We start from the raw sequence: 24,512 nt of genomic DNA on the forward strand, positions 1-24,512 counted from the left end.
CGCTAGGGAAAGCAACGCACACAGACGTCACGAGCGTGGTGCAGTCATTGGCAACGGCGGAGGCTGGAGCGGGAAGGCTATAACTGCTACACTAAGCTCTTGATGTCAAATCATAACTATTGTTTACTTGGTACCCGGGAGAACTGGAAAATCTCTCACATCTCATAATGATGTGAAGCAATATGCTTTACCGTTTTGACCTCTGGGAAACGGAGATGGAGCTTTCCCCGCTCATTTAGCTGTCTGTTTGCTAGCTAACATCTCTAAATTTACACTAAAGTTAAGTTAGCTGCTCGAGCTTTGACAAGTTGCAGCAAGACTGAGACATCAACAGGTGGATTTCCCATTTGCGATATCAATGGCCTCCAAAGGTAAAATTAGCTTTAAAGTTTTAATTTAAGTCGCTAGGTATGGATACGTCAAATTATGCAACAACAAAGACGGAGATAGAAGCCATAACTTGAAATAACAGTTAATGTTGTTATAATTAACTTATTGCCGTAAAGTCTAACGTTAACTAAACTGTTAACGTTACTGAACCCTGTTTTGACTTCGCAGGTTGGCAGCATCCTTATGTCAACATATTCAAACATGTCAGAGTTGAAGAGTGGAAAAGGTCGGCAAAAGAGGGGGATGTGTCATCATACACGGTAACTTTGCTACGCAATATAATTGTGATATTTAAAGTTATACTTTACCCCCAAACTGTCTTTTGAATATTAAACATCGCTGTGGGCTTGAAAGGTGGCTGTAAAAAGTGCTTGAATTTCGGCTACAAAGGATTCCAATAGTGACCAGTTTTCACTCAGGAAAAAAGTGTCAAACCCTCCGTAATAACTTTTCAAAACAAATCTTCAAGTTAATCTTCTTATCTGCCCTCCATCTGTAGGCTTACTATGTCCCAACAGTAATATTTTGACTAAATAAACAGCCTTTGTCTCAGTCCTCGACAACTTTCCAGCCTAAACAGGGAGATTGATTTTGGGTGGAATATCACTTTTAACTTTTAGTTTACTTTATGTCCACTATCCCCCCGCCCCAGAACAAGACACTGAAGTGTTCAGTGTTCCAGATCAGGGGCCCTGTTCCTGCCAACAGCTACATCCTGGTACCCAAAAACAGCAACCAGTCTCTGGGCCTGACAGGGCGCTACTTCTACCTTCTCTTCAGACCCACCGCTGGCAAATACTTTGTGGTCCACCTGGATGTTTCTGCTGAGGTATTGGACCTGATTTTATTGGATTATCCTGGGCATGTGTATGTGTGATGAAATCAAGAGTGTTTATATATCTATGTTAAGTCCTTTTATTTTTGTATTGACAGTCATGTGACTGGAGTTTATTTTGAAATCCATCAGGATACTAATCCACAGCTCTGCCTTTTTAGCTTTTTTTTGTAATTATTTGAGATTTCAAAGATAGGATACATACATACACCACATATGGTGTATATGAAGACTGACTGAAATAGGTTTTTTTGTTTAGTTTTTTTTCTTTAAGAAGGAAGACATTTTCTTTTCCTCTCTCTCTGTTTGCTGTGATGTGTAGGAGGGCCGGGTGGTCCGTATCTCCTTTTCCAACATGTTCAAAGAGTTCAAGTCCACAGCTACCTGCCTTCAGTTTCCGTTCCTGTGCGGAGCTGCAAAGGATTCAATCTATGAAAGCACGGCCAAATCCGCAAGACATGGTAAAATACATGCACACACAAACAACCATACTTATGTAGACATGAGCTATTGTTTGTATGCATATATTTTGATAATTCGCTGTACTTTTGTGCATAATCTAAATAATCTTGCATGTTTTGCTACAGTACTCGCAGTGTTTGTGTTTATGTGGTCCAGGTTTGGTGGGTCCAGCGCCCACTTCAGTGCGTTGGACCTGTTTGATGCTGGATCTGCAGTACACACTCTCTGTCTACCTCAACCGCTGCTACAGTCACCTGAAGAGCATCAAGCTTTGTGCCAACATGACAGTGAAAAACATGTTTACCAGTGACCTGCTGCTAGATCCAGGTGAGACTCGGTTGAGTAAGTTTAATTTCCCCTCAAAACTATGGCTGCATTTTCTTTCTTTTTGTGATAATAACATAAATATGTATATTTATATATGTACACTTCATGTCTATATGTGAATACTACTGGTGGTTTTCTCCTAGTTTGAGGTGATGTCATGAGGATAATGCAAAAATGTTCTAGTGCTTCAATATAGAAAAAAAATGACGACAGTGTTTTTCATTATCACAGACTCGAAAAGTATGGCTTAATTATTGGAGCCCTGTCAATCTTAAACCCTTGCTTATTCAAACCACTCAATTCAGGGACCATCTCCCTCAGTAAAATACAATGAATACTGAGAATATTTTGAGAGCACTTAAAATCCTTTAGTAAAAAAAATATGTTCTTCACATACCTATCATTCTGTGTCAGGTTCAGTCAGACTGCATTTCTCAATAAACTACATAGTGTCTTCTTTGTGCATGTATGACATCTTTACTTTTCTCATCTACTTGTGCAATTTTCTCTTTCAACAGGAGTTTCCTTCAGTGAAGCCAAGCTGATGGGTCTGGCCTCTTCTCAGGGAACAGGTCCTATGCCCAGAGACATGTCATTTCCTGTGCCCAAGGGAGGCTCCTGGCATGACCTCTATGATTACATCAGGTACGTTAACCTCATCTGAGAACATCACTGGAATTGTGCTAGAAGCAAAATCTACCCTTAAGTACTTTTTCCTCATTTCTGGGGCCATAATGTTTGGTAGTGTTTTGTTGTGTTTATCCCCATTTAGGTAACTAGTGAAACAATGACTTAATTTCACAATGTGATGATTGTATCAATGCATCTTTAACAGAGATTTAACTGCCTAAAATGTTTGTAAATGTGAGCTTTTGTTGTAAAGTGGTCAGGTCAGCCTCTCACCCAAGTTGACTATTTTGTACCAACATCATCATCTATTATACAGGAAGAAATCCATGTGGAGAGTCATTCTGAAAAATGTAATATGGCAGCGTGGGTACACCAAAAATGTAAAATACAACATTCACAAAATAATGGTACACACTTCAGATTGTTAACACATGGGCATGTAGCCAAAGAAGAGTATCTTAAGGGTGGATTTTTCCTCTTGATATTACAAAGACACTACCTGCAAATATATATGACAGACCACTTGTATTTGCTCAAAACAGCACTTGAATGAAATAAGATCTGCAGTCTCATCATTATTATTGAATGATATTTCAATAATGATTATTAAGTGTACTGCTATATCCCTCATCTTGTCCTTCCCCAACAGGTTTCCCTCAGAAGGAACAAAGTTACCCTTTGACTCCATTCAAAAAGGCAATCCCTGGCCTGAGGCTAGTAAGTCATGAAATCTGAACCCACATCTTTGGCTCTGGCTCATTTTTTTTTTTTCATTAAAATAAAAGTCTGTTTTTTCCACTTGCTTTTACAAGAAATTCTAATTAGTTTTTGCAATTTCTGCACCATTATTCTTGTATAATTTCTTTCATTCTGCTCTTACTTTTTAAATTGTTTTTATTATTTATTCATCAAAGTAAATTAGAGCCATTGGATCTTTTAAAATACATTTTTCTTTTATCCTACACACTAATCACTAATCCTAATAGGAATGTATTGTAGATGACTGACTTTCATATCCCTTTCTTTCCCAGGATGTGTCTCCAACCAAAGAAGCCCTATTAGAGAGGAGTCTCGATGTGTCAACCTCAGCAAACCAGTTCAGGACCGCGTGTCCCTCATCCAGCAGATCACCACTCCAAAATCAGTAAGACTGATAACATTTAGTACGTTTTAAATCAAGTCTTCATGATTCCAATCAGCTTGAATTTTGTCTGTGAAAATACAGAAGATGGCTTAGCTTGAGCCTTAAGTTTTTTAGCAGGCTGCTATATTGTTTTTTTCCAGTTTTCTTCTTCTGTTTCCTTAGCTCCCGAGAAATCAAACCCCCGTGGTGACCAGCATACCTGAGCTGGGTTTAGTTTCCACTCACCAGATGGATGATGGGCTTTGCAATAATGATGACCAGCATCAGCAGGAGTCAACTTGCTCCAGTTCACACCAGCTCACATCCAGGCCACCCTGTGCTGATGACAAGGGAGTTCACGTGTATGTGCATCCTGAGGACGGCTTCAGCAATCATGGGGAGGAGAGTGAAGAAGAGGTGAAGCTTCATACTGATTAGATTGCACATTCAAACTAACTTGAAAGCATAATAAAACCCATTATATCCCACATTCCTCTCTCTTTTTGTACATCATGTTCAGCACAATGCATGTCCTTGACTCTGTGATGCCTTGTAAAGTTTTGTGGCAGTATTGGAAACACTGTTGATTTTGTTATATCCTCAGTTTGTTTGCACTCCTGTTCCACATCCTGTACATCTATCATCATCCAAAGAAACCAAACAGCAGGTAAGAGAAAAGGACAGTGGAGATTGTAATGAAACCAGCTGCTGAGACATCATTTGTTTAAGAGCTCATTACAAATCTTTGCCTTTACCTTTTCTGCTCTCCTTGTTAGAATCTGCTTCCAGACCCGATTCTCAGGCTCAATCAAATCATTGGCTTTGGAGGAGCCACTACAAAATGTGTATGCTCATTTAGAGTTCAACCCTTATCAGACTGACTTCACGTACATTTTGAAGGTAACAAATAAAATGCATTAAATCAACGACTAATTGAGGTCTAACAGCTGAACTGTATTACGCTATAGGCGCTCTGGACCAAATCGGGTGATGCAGTGGTGTATCCATGTCACGCAATTATCATTTCTATGAAGATATCCTCTAACAAGCAGAGATTCTTCATTGGCCACACTGATAAGGTAAATGAGCTGTGATGTGTTGTGCTACCTCTGCAGCAGAATCTCTTCCAATGTGTAGGATGGCACAGCTGATTCTAAATATGGTATTTTGGTGATTCACCTAATTCCTGGCCTTCTAATGCAGTTGCATTCAGTAAAGAGAGAGAATTCGTATGTGTATTCATTACAGAAACTGAATGAACATCTGTCCATGTGTTGTCTCTGTAGGTATCTGCACTGGCTTTTAATGGCAACACAACACTGCTGGCCTCAGCACAAACTGGCAACCACAGTGTAGTTCGCGTATGGAACTACCACAAAGGAAATTGTCTGGCCATGTTTAGGATTCATGCTCATTCATTATCCTCTCTTAGGTAACCAACTGCATATACACATGCTCTCACGTACAAACAGTTATCTTACATGTACAATGAGGTCTTGCTTATGTTGAACACTGTTCACTCTTTTTTGTTCTCTTTCCATTTTGAAGCTTCTCATACGGCGGCGGTATTCTCTGTGGAGTGGGTAAAGACAGCCATAGTAAAACAGTAAGCGTCACAAATGCAAATCTTCTCGCATGAAAATTCAAGGCCTTAGTTTCTAATTTGTGCATGAAGGCAATTAGCACCAGCTGCACTGTAGAGAGACCCATGGACATCACTAGATCCAGATGAAAAAATGCCAAGCAACACTTCATATCATTACTTAGACTGATATAATTTTAAATGACATGCTATAAATTGCTTCCCTTATTAGAGTCTATGACTCAGCAAAGCTGCAAGCTGACTGTCTCTGTTTGTCATCCTAATTCAACCTTTCATAGATGGTGGTGGTGTGGAACACTATGAACGTTAGTAAAGGTGGAGAGGTGACCATGTTAGCCAAAGCACACACAGATGTGGACATCTACACCTTGAAGGTTGCCTTCTTTGATGATACAAGGTACCCTCCCTTCTCTCTTTGTATTTTTGGTTGTGTATTTGATTATTTCTTTTGTGCAACAGTGCATGTTTGCATATTGGAACATTTATGTGCACATGTCCGTCCATCTGTTGACCTGATGTTGATGACATTGGCGCTTCTGCTCTGTTTTATCTAACAATGTTGACAGCCAATGATCCACACATGACACATTCTACATATACTGTATCAGGTCTGTAGCAAATATAGGATAGACATTTATTTTCTCACACATTCCTTATAGAATGAGGAGTTCTGCAACAAGAGTTCTGTCAATCCTACAGGTTTCAGTCCACTCACACTCACCTCCTGTGTCAGGTTCAGGAAGGTGTCGAAGACCTTGGTGAGAGAGTGGGAGAGGTGAAAAGGTTTTAGGAGCAGGAAAGAAATGGGCCTCTTGGTGGCGTGTCAATAAATATGAACTCTGAGACCATGGGTTAATCTGTAAGTGTGCTGGTTTCAGGATGGTGTCATGTGGTCGTGACAACATTCGTCTGTGGCGAGTGCGGAATGGGATGCTGCGCTCCTGTCCAGTGAACCTGGGTGAATACCATTCAATGGACTTCACCGATGTGGCCTTTGAGGAGGGAAACTCATCCAATCAGCATCTTGATGATCGAACACTGTGAGTGAGCAAACCAGTCACTGAAACCATCCAGGTTTACGTAGCAGTGGAAGAAGTTTGAATCTAATCCAAATCCACGGAAAATGTTATTATTAAAAGATTACCATTTTTCCTATGTGATTGTCTTCCCATAGATTTGCCAGCAGTCGGAGTGGCTATATCTTTGAAATCGACTACAGCAGAGTTGTTATCAGAAATGTCAGAAGGCTGTTGCCTGCACAGCAGCAGCATGCAAGCCGCAGGGAGAAATTGACTTTTAACACAGGTGTGTCTGAAATCAATCGGAGAGAGAAAATGTTTGTTATTTAGTAGTTTAGAGCAGCGGTTGGGTAGAGGGAAAAACTTTATAAAGGGCCTGTGAGGAAATCAAGTTGTGTCTGTGTGTGTGTGTGTGTGTCATGTTCTGATATGCCGTTGGGGACTTTAAACTGAATGCACACTAACCCATGGGGACCCATGGGAATTTTTGTCCCCACAGTTAGAGACTGCTTTTTGAGGGTTAAGACTTGGTTTTAGGGTATAGGTTACAATTAAGTTAGGGTAAGTGTTAAGGTTAGACATTTAGTTGTGATGGTTAAGGTTAGGGTAAGGGGTTAGGGAAATAATTATGTCAATGACTGTCCCCCACAGGGATAGTGAAACAAGTGTGTGTGTGTGTGTGTGTGTGTGTGTGTGTGTGTGTGTGTGTGTGTGTCCCAGGTTTAGGCATTGCCATCAACAGTATCAGTGTGTCCTCATCATTCTGTGCCACGGGCTCTCAAGATGGATTCCTGCGGCTCTGGCCCCTTGATTTTTCTGCCGTCTTCCTTGAGGCTGGTAGGCAGTGATATAATCTTTAGTTCTTGTATGTTTAGTTAGTCATTTTCTAGTTTACAGGGGGGCGTTTGTCAGGTTGCATATGTCCTGGTTGACAGTGCCAGTAAACTCAGTTTAAAAATAGCTCGTTGGAACATCATCAACATCATTTCAGTTGTCTTTCACCTCTGCAGAGGGCAGCAACGTTACAAATATTTAAACATACATGAACACACAATTTTTAATCATTAACTTTTAATGACTTTTAAAAGAGCCTCTTTCTCTGCTGTAGCACCGTAATGAATTTTGCTAAATTTTGGTAGTACAAGCCAGGTTGTTGTTGTTTAAAATAATAGAAAATATAGTAATAAAAACAAACCTGACATATGTATACATTATTTGTTTTTGGCTGTCATCACATTTGTGTACTGACATTCATATCCATTAATATGAGATGTTTATGTGCACTCTTACATCCTCACACAGACCAAACAATCTATTTGGAGGATATCTCATTGTCATTGTTTTCCAGAGCATGAGGGACCTGTGAGCCTGGTGTCAGTCTCATCAGACAGCCTTCAGGTCTTGGCAGGCACCTCTACTGGTAACCTAGGTTTCCTTGATGTGAGCAGCCGTGGTTACAACACACTAATGAGGTCACATACAGACACTGTGCTTGGATTCAGTGTGGATGGCGTCCGTCGGCATCTCACAACAGCTTCTTCCGATGGCACAGTGCGAATTTGGAATATGGATTCCTTGCATCAGGTCAATCAACACCACATTTACATGTTTTCAGTAGCTATTTTTACCTCCTTTATAATCATCAGATCCTACTATTTGAATGCTTTATTTATTAATATTTACCATGTTTCAGCAGGCCTCAAGTGAAATCCTTTTAATCTTTTCATAATTTAACAGTATTTACATTTTTTGAACCAGACTGAAAGCTCAAATCTATGTACACAGTCTCACTGTAGAAAAACTGGACAATGGCTTTTTGTCCGATGTCCTTTCTCTGTTGATTCAAGGCCATGCAAGGCTCTGTTTTTGTTCCCTGTCAGACTGTTTTGTGCTTTAAAAAAGGACCAATAGTTGTTAAGGTTGTCTGCGTTTGTTGGCAAAACTGAACTCCAAACTCCTTGTTTTCTCTGTAAGACTGCAGTACTGTATGTGACACCACAGTGTTAATTCATGGATTCAGTGTTGCAGATTTTCAGGAAATGTTTTTGCTGAATGCTTTTTTTATTTTTTTGTGGCAACTTTCCTGTGATTGAGGATTATAGCATCTTTTAAATTAAACTTATGGCGTAAGTTTTTGTTTGCAGAAAAATGTAACAATCCTGGTGAAAATTGGTGTAAGATCATGTACTACTTTCAGCCCTTCATTCTCAGTGTCCCCAAAGTCAGAAATGATCAAATGCTACACATAAGGGCTTTAACAGTCAGATATAAAACAAATTTTAAAGATACTGATATTATTTTACTATACACTCCCAACTCCCCAACAGCAAACTAAACCACAAAGCAAATTATTTGGAGGAACTAATTTAAGTAACTGCATTCTAAACTTGTTTTCTCTTTCTTTCTTTTCTTTTAACTAAAGAAATTGTCACTGTATACATTACCATTGGTTTACCATTGGCTTATTTACTATTTAACTAAATATCTGTTGTTGTCTCCTGTGCTTAGTTGTATGATTTTGTGTCAGAGGACAGCCCCTGCTCAGTGGCCTTCCATCCCAGCGAGCAGGTCTTCTCTTGTGGCTTCAGCTCTGGCATCGTCAGAGTCTTTGACATCTCCAGTGCCAAGATGCTGACTGAGCACAAGTACGTCTAAACTAATGTGAAAGCTCCAGCTCCATCAGCTGCTGCAGTTCTTTTTTTGGATACCAAAAGCTGGAAAATACAGCTAGATACAATTCTTCCCACCTCGGCCAGTCTTCGTTGTGGGCCAGCTCTAAGAGGCACATTTAATATATATATATAAAACACGCAGCTTTGACTGCATTTTCAAATGAAGTTGGGAAATTCTTGTTTGTTTTGATGTACTAACCCTTTAGCGTGTGTCCTCCAAGAGAAAGTAATGACTGCTATTGTGCTCTTGTTTCTCTGTATGTTTGTTTGTGTGTGTATATATATATATATATATATATATATATATATATATATATATATATATATATATATATATATATATATATATATATATATATATATATATATATATATATATATTATAGGCAGCACAGAGGTGAAGTGGTGGGTCTTGCCTTCTCTCCGGATGGGGAGTTCATGTACAGTGCCGACTCCCAGGGCTCTCTGGCACTTTATAACGCCTCTGAGGAAGACCACAATGTGATCAGAGTTGTGTGTATGTAGACACAAGCACAAACACACCTGAAGCTAATTTCAGTACATCATATGTTACACTTATCAGTGAAATGTGAACTTAAATCAGCTTAATCATATAGTAAAACATTAATGCAATCTAATTTTATTAGTTAGGTATTCCATTACATAGATTCTATGCAATTAACAACACTATGAGATAATGCATACACAATACTTATATATTGTGTATTAGCAATTGATATAGGGAATTACTCAATAGCTTACCAGTTCCAATTACAGACACAAGCTAGCATAGCAGGCAGTCACATTCAACATCACTGTTGTTTGATTCACTCTGTACCTGATTGGCTAGGTAATGTGGTGGCCCGAGGCACTGAGCGCGCTCCAGACGCCCTCACAGTGAGCAGTGACAGCTGCTGTCTGGCTTTTGTTGGTCCCTCAGAGTACATTGTCACCATCGCTGACTCGCGATCCTTGGACGAGGTATCTTGCACACTGTCACCTTTCAGCACCATGCCATTTGTCGCATTGCTCAGGTAATTTACAATCAGATTTCACTTTAGGAAGTAGTGGTGAGGCAGCATCCCAAAATCATATACCATACAGAAGATGTACCTAAGAATAACCTATATGTTTGTAAGATTCCCATTTTGACCAATTAATATATTCATCATATCACCTGAACTTTGGAGGTCTTTGCTTTGCTATAGGTTCCTATTTCTTACTTTATGTGACCCATTCCATCTCTATCTAGTTGCTCCATGTAGATGTGAGTATTTTGGACGTAGAGAGCCCCCGTCTTGATTCTGCGATAAAGGTCTGCTTCTCTCCGGCCTCCACTGAACACTTGTTAGTAGCCACATCTGCTAACAAGATCCTCTGGGTTAGCACCAAGACAGGCCGTCTGCTCCGAGAGGTAACACTGCTGAACCTTAACACATTAGCTGACCATGTTAAATACTGAAAACCTATAAATGACTTGTTGAGAGGGTCCGAGATCCAACATTCACATGCTGAGCATGTATAGTCCATTCTAGAAGGTCAAATACTATGATATGGCATAGTTCTAATTGTATTTGGAGGAAAAAGTAGTTGGCTTTTGAGAACAGTTAGAAGATGGTTGTTGGGTTGAGATCAAATCAGGAGCCAGATAGCACTACATAACAAGAAGCTCACAGGGGTAGAAGAATGTGGAAAATATGTATGTAAATAGAAACAGGACAGTAACAGTAGTAAGAGTTTTGATATGTACAGTTTGTCTCTACACAATCATTGATTCTTCAACGGTATGGTGGAGTGTTTGTTTCTGACTGGATTTCTGTCCTCCTGACAGGTGTCTAAGGTGCACAAACACCAGTGCGCGTCCTTGGCTGTGAGTGAGGACAGTCGATTCCTGCTGACAGCAGGACACAATGCTGTGAAAGTGTGGGATTATAACATGCAGCTCGATATTAACTCACAGGTAGTTGTTAAAAACAGTTCAAAAATGTATATCTTTTAGAATGACTACTATCGATTGGAATATAAACTATAGAAAGTCCCTGTCACTGCCTTATGTATTAGTCAAATAAGCAATGTGACTGAATGCAATGCAAAGTACTTAATGCACACAAATTTACAATTAAAACATCTTGTGAAAGCAAGTACAGTATGCAGGAAACTAACAGACATTTTCATTACCAATTAATCTGCAGATTATTTTCTAGATGAATTGATTAATAGTTTGGAACATTTAGTGATGGGCCTTTTCACTATTTTCTGTTTTTTTTTTTTTTTTTTTTTTTTTTTTTGCGTGTGTTTTTTTTATGGACCAAAGTGCAAGTTGACAGATTTGAATTTCTTGGTCTGACTTACAGTCCAAAACCCAAACAAACAAATATTCACATTTGAGAAACTGAAACAAGTGTTTTGTCAATTTTGCTTGAAAAACTACTAAAACGATTATTTGATTATCAAAATGGTTGCCAGTTGATTTTCTAATTCTAATTAATTATTCAACTAATCATTTGTGCTCTACAAACAAGTTATTTTACTGTTGAACATGTACATCTTTCAGTGTATTCTGTGATTATGCCATCACAGGTCAGGTAATTTCACACTCCTGTCTGACTGTAATTTCTGTGCAAGTAATAAAATCATAAGAGTAGTTACAATTGTACAGTTATGTGGTAAAACATTGCATTCATCATTATCATAGAAGTCTTAATTTAATTTAGCAGTAGGAGTATTAGTAGTTTATGATGTGTCAGTAGTAACTGATACAGGTGTTTCTCTCTACCAGATGTTCATAGGCCACAGTCAACCCATCTGCCAGGTGAGCTTCACCCCTGACCAACTGGGCGTAGTCTCAGTGGGAGATGCCATATTCCTTTGGGACTTCCTGGCACATCCTGTTGACTATTTGACTGACAGCCGGTAATAATCCCTGTTGCATATTTGCATCTTGTTATTAATGTCTGTGTTACACTTGGTAAGTTTTATTGGTAAATGTCTGATACACTGTCTTCACTCCCAGTTCACCTCTCAGAGTAAGCTACATCTCAGCTCCTCAATCAGGTAACTTCATTTAGAGTTCATAGTCATGCTACAATAATACAAGATTTACCTGATTCAAATGTTCAAATTAGTCGTGTGTTTTTATGTAACAGTTCAACCAGATGCTGAAGTGAGTGGAGTTCAGTTGTCCAATGGGATGCCTCGACAGACAGCGCCCCTCCCCTCCTCACCGCCACCACGACTGGACGTCAGCACCCTTGACCAAGTTGACCAGGGGGGTGAGTTCTCTTTTTCAATTTTAAATTACCCACCAGCACTTCCTAGCTATTGTTAACTGTATGATTAGCTGTCAAAACTAAAAATCTTTTGCGCAGACATTTATAGCTAATGTCTTTCAATTCTGACCAATTGCAAGTTGCATGAGAGATATAAGATGTGTTTACATAAATCTGCCCCGATGTTCATAACTTAGCAATAACTTGATGAGTTCACACAGTTTCAGTAGCTAAAAAGAGTAGATTTGTACCTATACATTAGGAATCTCCAAATCTTGAATTTTCAGTGAGTTAGGTGTTATTAGTGTTGGTAACCTTGCCTCAAATTCCTTGAAATGTGTTGAAATGCCTCTCCCTAGGCTTTTATCTTAATGCATGATTGACTAGTCCATTTCTTAGTTAGTAGACTTTAGACAGTGTATTGACAGAGTTGTTGTTTTGAGCAGTGCAAGAAAGAAAGATTCATGCTCCCTCAGCATTCAAAATAAATTATCACACTCCAGCTGGAAACAAACTTACCATTCGATTACCATTTGAACTAAAAGAGGAAAAACCTTGCTCCTCAGGTGTTGCATCTCTTGCTGAAGCCTAATTTGCCCCTGAATTGTTTACATGGCATTGTTGATTTAATTGCCTATACAAGGAGTATGCCACCCTGGTGTATGGATTTACAACAGAAAAGTCAGAATAAAATAAGATGATTTTTTCCCCTGCTTTTAACAGTACATAGCATATGTACCTACTGTATGTATAAATATCTAAAAAATGACCAGCTGTCATTGAAGATTGCTTTTGCCAGCTGTTACAGGCAAAGAGGCTTGCTGACCATCCACATGCTGGAGTTTACCAGGTTGCCCCAAACATATTTTTTAGTAGTTGCTTAGCAACACCAACATTTACACGCAACACTTGTATCAAGAATGTATTTGTTGCTAATGGCTATAACAGAGGTCTTCAGTGGATGCAGGGACTTGATGATTAGGTTTATTGTCACCCTCAGTCATATTTTCCCTCCTGCAGCTTTGGGCTCCTTGTCTATTTGTGATGACACCCCAACTATCCCAACTGTTCCTGTCCCAGCCACTGGTTCAGGTCCTTCCACTGACCCCAGACCTGCAGTCTCGTTCCTCAAGGTCACAGAGCTGGTCAACACGTCTCCCCTGAATACCAGTCATAAGGCTGGTAAGTGCCCCACTGCATTGTTCAGCATTAACAGTGAACTGACTTTCTGTAGTTTTTTCTCCTTTATGACCTTTATCCTTTATTTTTTAATTAATGCTATTTATTTTGTCATTTAGTTGAGTTGATAGGGAAGCAGCCAGTACGTCCTGATTGTTACAGGCACTTTATCCCACGTTTCAAGACCTCCACTCTTGATCAGGTAAATAGCACTTTGTATAATGATAGACTGTAGTCACTGAGTGTTTTAGTTTGCTGTCCCATCTTAATGTTTTCTCTGATACAGGCTGCTGTGGCTCCCCAGCCAGGAGAAGAGGGCATAAAGCTGAAAGCAGTGATTGGCTACAATGGCAATGGCCGTGGCAACATGGTGTGGAGCCCTGACCAAGGTCATCATAATATACTCAAAAGAAAAAGTAAAACAAAAACTGTGTGGAAATAATTTTTTGGGAACCCTTAAATGTTGGTTGTCAAATCAAAGTGCTTAGTTGTTGTGAGCAGTGAACACATGAGGTCATGACGTGAGGCTCACTTGAGAATTTATGCATATATAGTTGTTGTTTTTTAAATAGATTTTTCTAGCAGCTTGTTGCTGGTGTTTAGTCTCAGTCTAATTAAGGTTAAGATATGAACTATAGCTTGAACATTGAACAAATAAAATTAAACTATAGCTACATACTGAATACTGACTAAAGCTAGACTGAATAGCAAAATTGAAAAAATTAAATACACAAAACACTATCACTTATGTCAGCTGTTAAAAAAGGCTGGTTATTGTTTTGCCCTATCCAGCAAATGATTTCTTTTGCAGGTCTGTTTGCATACTCGTGTGGCTGTGTGGTGGTGGTGGAGTACCTTCATACAGGAAGTCAGAGACACTTGCAGGGCCACAGTGAGGAGATCTCTTGTCTTGCAGTCACAAATGATGCACAGGTACTTTTCATAGTTGTAGACTTTACAGTTATATAACAGTGATTTGAAACAGTAAATACGGCATCGATGTGGAAATAATGCCATAAAGGTCATGTCGCTGTCTACTCAGGTCTTTCGGGTCCTCCTAACATGATTTTGAACTTTGTAGGTATATTTTTAAACTGTGTGGGTGCAGCTGGTGATGTTGCTATGGGTAACACTGTTAAGCCAAAGTAAGGTATCACCGTCAGCCAGCAGTGTGTTGAGGTGGTGGACAAACTACTGCTCTGAGTTGTCTGGGAAAAGCAACATGACCCAGTGTGCCCTCAGACAGCGCATTCTGAGTCATTTTACAGTAGCATGATCATCTACCTCTTACCTTTTATTTTATCTGTTAATGCATGCCGCTGTATGGTTATCTGAAAATGCAGTAAAAAAAAATATTTGTGTAAAAGTTTACTGCTAAAAATTTAGTCTCAAGTTTTACAGGCTATTTTCTCATGTTCAGCATGGATCCTGTGTCTTATGGAATCATAAATTAAAATGAAGGTGCTCTGTGTCTGTTTCCTCCTGTCCAGACTGTGGCATCAGCAGCTGGCGGCAGTAATGGTAGCAGGAGCATCATCTGCATTTGGGACGTCCAGAATGGAACTTGTCGTAATACCATTTCATACCACAGGGGGGCGGTGCAGAGTCTCGCTTTCTCCAGGGATGATCGCTTCTTTCTCTCTGCTGGTCAGTAAAATTTGATTAGGATTGCATCCATTAGTCATGAGCGTTTACTGTAAATTTTAACTTGCTGTTTTTCACAACTTGACACAATTGATTAAAATACAGAAAATGGCGCTAGGGCCAATCAAGAGACTGCTATTACTGAGCACTGATTCTTCCAAACGCCCATAGGAGACTTTTCTGACCCAGAGGTGGCTCTGTGGAGCAGTAAGACCTTCCAGCTGCTGTCCAGTTTGAGTGTGTCAGGACCGATCCATGACGCGGCCTTCAGCCCCTCAGCAGCCAGCCAGCTGGCCTGTGTGGGCAGCCAAGGGGTTTACTTCTGCTTCATCTGCACGCATGGCTTGGATGTAGACCTCAAGGTAAATGACCACAGAAAAACACAGTTAATAATTTTGTAAAGAATGCATGTGTAGTTGACAAAACAAGATCCACTGATCCACTATGTTGGATCAAAACATGTGATGCATATGGATTAACCACTCCTTCACCCTTGTAGGTCCAGAGGGTGAAAGCACCAGCAGAGGTGGGTGATGTGGAGCTGACGGCTCTGTGCTACCACATGGACTCCTTTCTGTTCACCGCCACCAATCGAGGCCACATTTGTGTCTGGGACATTACCACACAGCGCTGCTTCATGACCTGGGAAGCTGATGAGGGCGAGATCGGTACAAATGGACCCTCTGTATATTCTATCCATCTAGTTTGGATAACAATATTTTTTAGCTAAATACTCTTAATGGTTCATACAGAAAAAATATTATAATTATTCTCTTCTAGTTACTTGTATCTAATTAAGGAGATGCTTTTTTTTTTCTTAGTGAAATTATGAAGTGAATTTTGAGTGATGCAGCTTGCATGTATTTTGGTCCTGGGTTCCCACAAATGGTAATTGGATTGATATGGTTTCTTGGTGTAGGAGTTCTGCTGTGTCGAGGGAACCGTCTGTTGACAGGCAGCAACACCCGCTGGTTGCGACTGTGGGAGGTAGAAGCTGCACAGGGCGTGAAGCCTCAGGAAAAGGTCCGCAAAGGGGAAGACAGGTCTGTAGCTCATTCTCTTATGATTCTTCCTGTGTCTTATCTAGGCAGTAGCCTCTTTTCTTCAATTATCTTGTGTGATCTATACATACATGCCGTCCGGAGTCAGTTTACTCAGAGGAACACAGTGGCACACCTGTGTTGTTTCATTTCAGTTTCTATAAAATTCTGCAGAAGGGCAAGGAAATAGGTATAAAGGTATAGTTTATTTATGATTTCTGCTTTTTTTTTTTTTTTTTTTTTTTTTTTAAAGTATTTCCCTGTTTTTATCCCCTACAGATATTGCACTGTCTTGCACATTTCAGAATACCTTAATTATCATGCAGGGCTCCAGACTAACTTTATACATTGGTGGCACTAATGCGCCTAACTTGTTAATTTAGGTGCACCAGCACATAATTTAAGCCTTACCTTTTTTGTCAGTTCCCATACACATTGGTAATTTCTTAACACATGTAAATGATTGTAAACAGGAATAAAGGTGCAGATAAATGTTTTTGGTGAAATAGGGTGATGCCTCTCCCCATTAAGAGAGACGCTGTGCGCATTTATACACAAGGCACAGCTGTTTAACTTCATTGATTATTTCAATCTCCCGACACGCCGACAGGATCGGTCAAGATCTAACGTTAATTACCTCTGTGTTCTTCTACAAAAGGTCACACACACAGTCCAGGTTCATACAGCCGTCCTCCTGATAAATCCTAAGCTCCATCAGAGCTGTCCAAAAGATGTATTTCAGATGCTAAATGTTTAATTCTGTTTCCTCTGGAGAGTTTCCTCTGTCCTGTCAAGTTTATAACTACAGTTTTTAGTTTTGCTGCATAAATGTTCCATGATATTTGCTGTGACATTACTGCGTGCATGGAAATGTTTAAAATGACTGGCAGCAGCCTCTCTAATCATTCAAGTAAATCATTAAAGAAAATCTACATACATCAATACAACACACAATAAAGAAATCAGCTGGAAAGCTCACGCTGATCAACATCATTTCATCTGCAATATAGCCTGCAGGGACCGGTAGAGGTTGTGCGAAATGTCCATGCCGGTGCGGGTCTCTAAATCGGAGAAAATAATTAGTTCGGGTGGGTGGCTCTCAATGACAAGGTGTGTTTAGTTTTTTTTTTTTTCTTTGCAGTAAGCTCTCATGTGTTTAAAAAAAAAAAGCACAAAAAGTTTCTATATGCAGTGATGTTGATAGGTTTTCAATGTAGTCAGTCCCCGGGACCCACAGGTGATCAATAAAATTTGTGTTTTTTGACAAATTGTAGTGTTAACTCGTGTTTAGGGATGGGTATTATTAGGATTTTATCGATACTACTACTCTTATATATACTTTTGTTGGTTCTTTTTCATTACTAAATAATTGCTTTTTAAAAAAGATATTCTTTTAAAAAAAGAATAGAAAGGATTAGAATTTTGTATTTTAAATATAACAATGTTTCTAGAGCAGCAGTAGTAATGTTTACAACAGCAAAGTCACTATATAAACTCAGTAATATCTCACTGGAAACAAATCTAAAATGTAAAAAATAAATCATCTTCCTGACATGAAAATACTGAGTGAAGTTTAGAAAGAATAAAGAACTCAGACATCAGTCAGTATGAGTCCTTCCTCCTGTCCTCTGTCCTCCTCCTTCTGCTGCTGTAATTCACTGCCTGCAGGTAAGTTACAGCTTGTATGTAGAGGGAGAAGGGGCTGGTTTGACTCAGCCAGCAGTAAGTTTACAAGAATTTTCCAAATTTTAAGATACGTGACAAACGAAGCTACACAGTTAGACTACATACAGACAGCTTTCATTTTAGCTTGTTTGTAACAATTCACTATTAGCCGAGCTAACGCGCTGTGCTTTTGTAAACATAGTGCTGGTGGATCAGACTGCGGACAGAGCAGATTAAATTCAAATATCGCTTTCTACATGTTTACATGTTTATGCTTGTTGAACAGGTGTATCGATAATGTATTGGCTTTTTACTCGCGAAGTTTTTATTGCACTTACAGTAATGAGCATAGTCAAGTCGTCAACTCGAGTAATCTCCACCGCCTCTCTGCTGTTCTAATTGCGCTCCGTGTGTCTGTGTGTGTACTCAGCCCTGACGCAGAGAGCAGGTGAGAGGCTACAGCCTGATAATAGATTACACAAGTTTTACAGCAAGGTTTCTTCAGTTTATTTATATGATTTCAACACATTTGTTGTTCAAAATATAGCATTGTCAGGGAAAAATAAGGTGCGTCGCCTAGACACATTGATAGTGAGTTTACTGCGTCCTTTCGGATTTGAATGCATCAGAGACGCAGGACACCTACCTATTAACATCACTGTGAATGTGTATTGTGTGAAACCGATAAAGAATGAGAATATTTTACCCTCTCATCCTCAAGTCATGTCCCCTTTTAATAATAGGCTCTTTGTTCTTGGTCCCCTGTGTCTGTCCTTCAGTGGGACCATGGTGGTGTTGGAGCAGGAGATAATGCTGGATGGGACAACGGTCAGTGCAGCATTTGATAACACAATGGACATGGGCATCGTTGGCACCACAGCAGGAACCCTCTGGTACATCAACTGGTCAGACAACAGCAGCACCCGGCTGGTCAGCGGGCACAAGACCAAGGTACCAGTGTGATCTTTGGGAAATGAAAAATAACCATATGCACATCCTTTGTCTCCAGCAGGGGCTGGAACATACATCTTGTAAGTTGGAGATAAGTGTGTTAAACATTTGAAGCAACAATTTTGACAAGATGTTTGAAAACAGATCCTTATAATATATTAACATTGTCCTCATTGGTTGATGGACATGCCTGTGGTCCACACATCCCTTCTCTGTGGTTATATGTCCGCCAAAAACTATTGCCGTAATAGTAAAATATATGTAGTGAACAAATATAGAATCACTACCAATTCAGTTTATTTGGAAAAATGTATCTTTTGCTGAGCTCTACTAAATGCCAACCAAGAGCTACTGTGTCCTGCACTAAATCTCGTTTACCAAGCCCAGTCAGACTGAAATGTGAACGACATCTTTTCCTCCTCATTTTAAAACAAATTTTTATGGTGAAAAATCCAGCCAAAGGTAGACGTTTTTAGCCATGCTAGAAGCGTGGCTCTAGGGATGGCAATGTCAGTTGGTCAGCCTGTTTTGGTCCAGACTGAAATATATCAACAACTGTTGGATGGATGGCCATGAAATTTTGTACACACATTCATGTCCTCCTCATGAGGAATTGTAATCTCAAAATTATATTTTGTCCAATACATCAGCATCAGCTGTACTTTGTGTTTAATGCTAATTACACATGCTAACATGCTAAACAATGAACATGGTAGACATTATACCTGCTAAACATCTGCATGTTAGCATTGTCATTGTGAGCATGTTAGTATGCTGACATTAGCATTTAGCGCAAAGCACCACAGTGCCTAAGTACGTCCTCATAGAGCCACTAGCATGGCTGTAGACTCTTAGTCTTGTTCTTGTAATACAGGTTTTTCTGTAATTGCACTGTTCAACTCTAGGTTGGCAAGTCAATATTCTTTCAACTCTAACTCGCTAATAGACCTTTTTCATGGAGGACATTAAGACTTGTTAAACTCAGATATAACTAATAGCATTAGTAATGGCTGCATTGCTGTTCTCTAGGAGAACATTTGATTATTGAGTAGAAAAACGCTGGTTTGCACCATCTCAAATAAATGTGTAAATAAGTGTTTTGCCATTAGAGCTTCTAGACCGTGGAAAGCCCTGCTAGAGGACTTGCTAATTATTATTGTCAACTTGTTATGACAGAATGACTTTGGATTTACAATGACAGTGATAGTTGCTAAGGAACCAAGATGCATCGACAACCACACGACAATATAACAATAGAATCTTGTGGTAATATGACAGCGACTCGCCGAAATAGGTAAAAATTATCACATTTTCTTTGCCTTTTTGTGTAATTTATATAAAAACCATTTTAAATGAAAATACAGACACTTTTAGGAAAAGTCAGGTACCAGCAGCATTGTATTTTTTAATTCAACAAAGTTATTGCACACATAAATTTGAAAATGGTCAAAGTGACCATTATGGCTGTTCAATGCTGTACTTTAAATTAATTGTTGATTGGGGCAAGAGGAAAAGCTTTAAAAAAAAAAAAAAAAAAAAAAGAAAATAAGTAATTCTGAATGCAGCAGGAGAGTGTATGAACCACAGAAAAACGCCAGATGAGAAGGATTTAGCTTGATGTGTTTTTCAGAAGCGAGGGTCATGCTGCTAAAATTAACATGGTGATCCAGGACAGGTTACTGCATTTGTTCAGGCAACCGAAAACTCTACACTCAAACACAGGAGGCTTCATTCTCTGCTTGTACTCCTCTCTGCTGTCCAGGTGAATGATGTGGTGTTTAGCCCTGACGAGAAACATTTTGTCACCTGCAGCGAGGACGGCAGTGTGAGGGTGTGGTCAGCCCCCAGCAACGAACTGGTGGTGCAGTTCCAGGTGCTCAACCAGGTGAGGGAATACACTTAACAAATATTCTAAATTAATAGGTGGGTCAGGTCCAGCGTAAACTAAAGTAACTGAATGCTTTTTCTAATTTTTACAAATTACACAAATATAACAGAATATTTTTATTTTTTATATATATATATTTTATATATATTTTTTTTTTAAGCTAAAAAGCAAGGTGATAGGTGGGAAAATGGCACCGGTGGGTACAATCACAGCCACTGTGCACCAAAACAGCATACACCCTTTAAATAATACCCCCTTCTGTTTTTCTCCGTGGGTCAGGCCTGTGGCTGTGTATGCTGGAGCCCTTCTTCCAGTAAGGACAGTGCATGTGTGGCTGCAGGATACAGTGATGGGACCCTGAGGATCTTCCGGCTTGCCTCCTCAGAGATGGAGATGAAGCTGCATCCCCATCACGTGGCTGTCACTGCCATCCAGTACTCTGCTAATGGTGAGAGAGGAGAGCAGTGCAAAAAACCAGCATCTCCTGTATTTACAATGACTGTACTACTTGCTTTGCAGAAGTTACTTCATGATAAAATGTTGTAATTGTATTTTTTGGGCCACCCCACTTTGTCTTTCTTGTCTCCGTCTATTTCTACTTATTTCTCCTCCAGAGAATAATTAACTTGTTTGATGTAATAGGTTACTATTGTTGAGTTGAGTAGTCAGGAGAAGAACTTCCTTTCGAATTCAAAGACCCATGATCTAGCCCATGTGCTGGCAATAAGTTTCACATTATATTAAAGCTGCTATGTTTCATCCAGTTTGGCTCTGTAACTGTTTCTGGGCCCCTACAGGTCATGTGATCCTTTCAGCAGGGAAGAATGGTCTGGTGGCTGTCAGCAGCCCAGTGAATGGAGCGACCATCCGCGTCATCAAGGACCACAAAGGAGCGCCTATTAACACCATCCAGTGTGTGAATGAACAGGTCAGCTCACTGAATCAGACCAAGGAGTGAAGCTTAAACAGAGCTTAACACGGCAGCACAATAGAAACAGTGAGAGAGGTTAGAATTGCCCCTGATAAGCAACATTTACAGTGATCGACTACAAAATACGATCCTGAGAGTGCACTGCTGAGGTGTTTATACAACAGCAATCACTCATCAGTCAAACACTTTGGACAGTGCTCTGAGTTATTTATCCCTGGAGATTGAATTTTAGTAGATGTCACTCTTTTCTGTGCATGTTCAGGCATACTACAGCTCGTGTCAACTCTCTGCTCCTTCTTAAATGTACTTTAAACTGATGTTACTGCTGGCAAATACAAAACATATCACTTCTGTTTGCTGTTACATGGATTTTCTTCTATGAAAATGTCATTGGTCATTACTTGTTAATGTAAATTTTTGTTCCAAGTGACATCAATCCATTTATGAACAGGGTGCAGTCTTAAAAAGCCACATGGAATCTATTTGAAAATTAATTATAAAATAACTTTAATTGATAATGCTTATTAGGCAGAACAGTGAAACAATACCAGCCTGACTGCCTATATCAGAGGCAATGAATATATTTTAGTCTGTCTTTATTCCCGAATAGGTATACATGTCTTTTGTTTTGAAGTTATGTTTTTAAATGCACTTCATTTATGCAACACCTTGTCATCATATAATGTTAGTTGGGAAAGACAGTGACACTCGGCTTCTTCGGTACAAATGCTGTTGACAAGTTTTCTGCCTGCCGTCATACAGTACAAAGAATTGTCTGAAATTTCCTTTCATCAGCTCTCTGCAGATACAACGTACAAGGTTATGGATCGTATGTGATGCTATTTAAACGCAAGGGGAAAAGTGCTCATAGAAATTCTTCCTTTGGTTCTTGTGGCATTTTATAACATGTTTTAATCAGTATGTGTCTAAAGCTGTGTTATCTTGTAATCCTTAGTGTAAGAATTTCGGGCTGGAAGGAAACGAGATGTGGTTGGCTGCCAGTGCTGACAGACGTGTCAGTGTGTGGGCTGCCAATTGGTGGAAGGACAAGTGTGATCTGCTAGACTGGCTGACATTTCCTGCTCCGGCCTATTTTGGGGTACTGTCTGAATTTTAAGTAGCAGTACATGGTAATGACTAGAAATGTCACTCCAAATGTTGAGTGCTGCTGTATATCTCTGTCTTTCTTTTTTATTTATTTTTTTAAGGCTCATGGATACTTCATCTCCCTTAAGTAAAGACATATTGGCAAACTAAAAGTTCAATATTTAGCTATAAGGCTGATACTTAACCCCTAACCTTTTAGCCATTCAATACATTTGTATCTTTAAAGGTACAAGTAGCACTATGAAACAAAAATGTTACAAGTGGTTCACAGTTCTGTTTGCATCATACTCTTGCTGATCGTTTCACGCAATTCTGCGGATCAAAATTACAGCCTCAGGTCCGTTTTGTGGTCTATGCTCAGGAAAAAGACTGGCTAAGCCCTTAGTACTTAACGCATGTTTGTATACAATACTTCTGTTCAGCCTATTTTATTCTAAATGTATGTGCTTGTTTCATTTATTATTTTTATATTTTTCAGCATATTGTTATAGCCTGTTTTGGAAATCTCTGCAAAAAATTAAGCTCAGTCCATGTTTGACTGTTACGCATTAATATATTTGTAAACCTTTTGTGCTATAGGATGACAGCCCACCTCCCAGCCTGGCTGCCTTCTGCCCTGCAGACCCCAGCCTGGTGGTCTATACTGGCTACGGAGTAGAGAAAGAGCTGTCCTTCTACAGCCTGGCTAAAAAACAGGTACCGCAGCTCCTCTACCACCGTGTTGTGGTTTTTCCTGTACCTGTACAGGGCAGATGTTGCTGGCAGAATGTCCACAAGTCTGTGTGTAATCTCATACAATATATTTTTACTACAGATAATAAAAAAGATTGCCCTGCCCCACTGGGCCACGTGCTTCAGCCTCTCCTGTAAGAGTCAACTCATAGCTGTGGGATCAAAAGGTAAACTCGGGTCTTTTTCCTTTTTTTATGTATCTCCATATGGTTCCAGTAAAGAAATTAGATTTCAGTAGTGTATGTTTGGAGCATGTTTCTAATTAATGTCTCACTATGTGTCAAATCTCTTATCAGAGCGAGTGTTGAAGTTGATCAAGTCGACCAGCGGCAGGTTCCAGGACTTCCTGCAGCACAGTGACTCACTGCAGACATGCCACTTCTCTCCCTCTGGGACGCTTCTTTTCACTGTGGCTTATAATGAGATCCTGCAGTGGGAGGTGCAGGGCCTCTGAGGGCCTCAGATCTGTTTTTGAACCTCAAACCTTGTAGGTTTATCCCCTTTCACATGTGCCTAGTTTATATTGTTACTTTATGTGATTTTATCGTTCCATAGATATTTTTTTATCAATCAAATATTTCTTGGGAATTAGTTTAACTTTGTGGAGAAGCATTGTGTAAGATTGCAGTTTGTTTCATGTGTGCGGTTTTAAAATACAGCCATTTTTAACATGTTGAAGGGATTGTTTTGTGTGTCCAGTCACTTCTAATGTTTGACTATTTATTTTTCTTGCTGTGAGTTTGATTGTGTATGAATACTGATGCTGTCATGTCTGCTGTTTTTCAGTGGTAGATAGAATCATGGTTTGTGGGCTGCTCTGGGATGGGATGGGGTTTAAATAAAAAGCAGCATGTAAAATTACTGTAATGTAATTACTGTAATCTGTAATGTATGATGAGTCCAACAATGGTAGGATGGTGCATGCACACATACAAAAGGAGAGACTGCTACAGCCAAAGACATTTGTATTTTTACTTTATTTATTATTTGTATTTGACCATTCTGGTGGAGAGACAGGTGCACTGTTCAGAACATTTGTTAAAAG

General features: G+C 39.5%; 1 protein-coding gene across 3 annotated transcripts; it reads left to right on the forward strand.

Annotated features, from left to right (window-relative positions):
* The first annotated feature begins 25 nt into the window (after window positions 1-25).
* Window positions 26-24,328, forward strand: wdr90 (WD repeat domain 90). 3 transcript variants are annotated; one of them, XM_044179397.1, is made up of 43 exons: window positions 27-371; window positions 559-650; window positions 1,043-1,219; window positions 1,548-1,686; window positions 1,844-2,014; window positions 2,533-2,659; window positions 3,294-3,361; window positions 3,676-3,788; window positions 3,951-4,184; window positions 4,372-4,434; window positions 4,544-4,612; window positions 4,736-4,846; window positions 5,054-5,199; window positions 5,316-5,373; window positions 5,649-5,767; window positions 6,249-6,410; window positions 6,545-6,675; window positions 7,110-7,226; window positions 7,738-7,973; window positions 8,898-9,034; window positions 9,448-9,578; window positions 9,912-10,042; window positions 10,314-10,475; window positions 10,893-11,021; window positions 11,841-11,974; window positions 12,075-12,115; window positions 12,208-12,333; window positions 13,351-13,512; window positions 13,629-13,711; window positions 13,796-13,898; window positions 14,321-14,442; window positions 15,000-15,156; window positions 15,325-15,515; window positions 15,653-15,821; window positions 16,073-16,196; window positions 18,638-18,809; window positions 20,572-20,694; window positions 20,977-21,145; window positions 21,495-21,625; window positions 22,584-22,727; window positions 23,315-23,431; window positions 23,550-23,634; window positions 23,764-24,328. In XM_044179397.1, the coding sequence occupies exons 1-43, from the start codon at window positions 359-361 to the stop codon at window positions 23,919-23,921; spliced, it is 5,547 nt and encodes a 1,848-aa protein (XP_044035332.1). In that variant the 5' UTR covers window positions 27-358; the 3' UTR covers window positions 23,922-24,328. The 3 variants fall into 3 exon arrangements, with proteins under 3 accessions (XP_044035333.1, XP_044035332.1, XP_044035334.1); XM_044179398.1 differs by lacking the exons at window positions 21,495-21,625; window positions 22,584-22,727; window positions 23,315-23,431; window positions 23,550-23,634; window positions 23,764-24,328 and having other exon boundaries at window positions 26-371; window positions 20,622-20,694; window positions 20,977-21,144; XM_044179399.1 differs by lacking the exons at window positions 27-371; window positions 559-650; window positions 1,043-1,219; ... (2 more) ...; window positions 2,533-2,659; window positions 3,294-3,361 and having other exon boundaries at window positions 3,929-4,184.
* The last annotated feature ends 184 nt before the right edge of the window (window positions 24,329-24,512 follow it).

The sequence above is a fragment of the Siniperca chuatsi genome, linkage group LG20 (genome assembly GCF_020085105.1).
Source record: "Siniperca chuatsi isolate FFG_IHB_CAS linkage group LG20, ASM2008510v1, whole genome shotgun sequence".
Classification (NCBI taxonomy): domain Eukaryota; kingdom Metazoa; phylum Chordata; class Actinopteri; order Centrarchiformes; family Sinipercidae; genus Siniperca; species Siniperca chuatsi.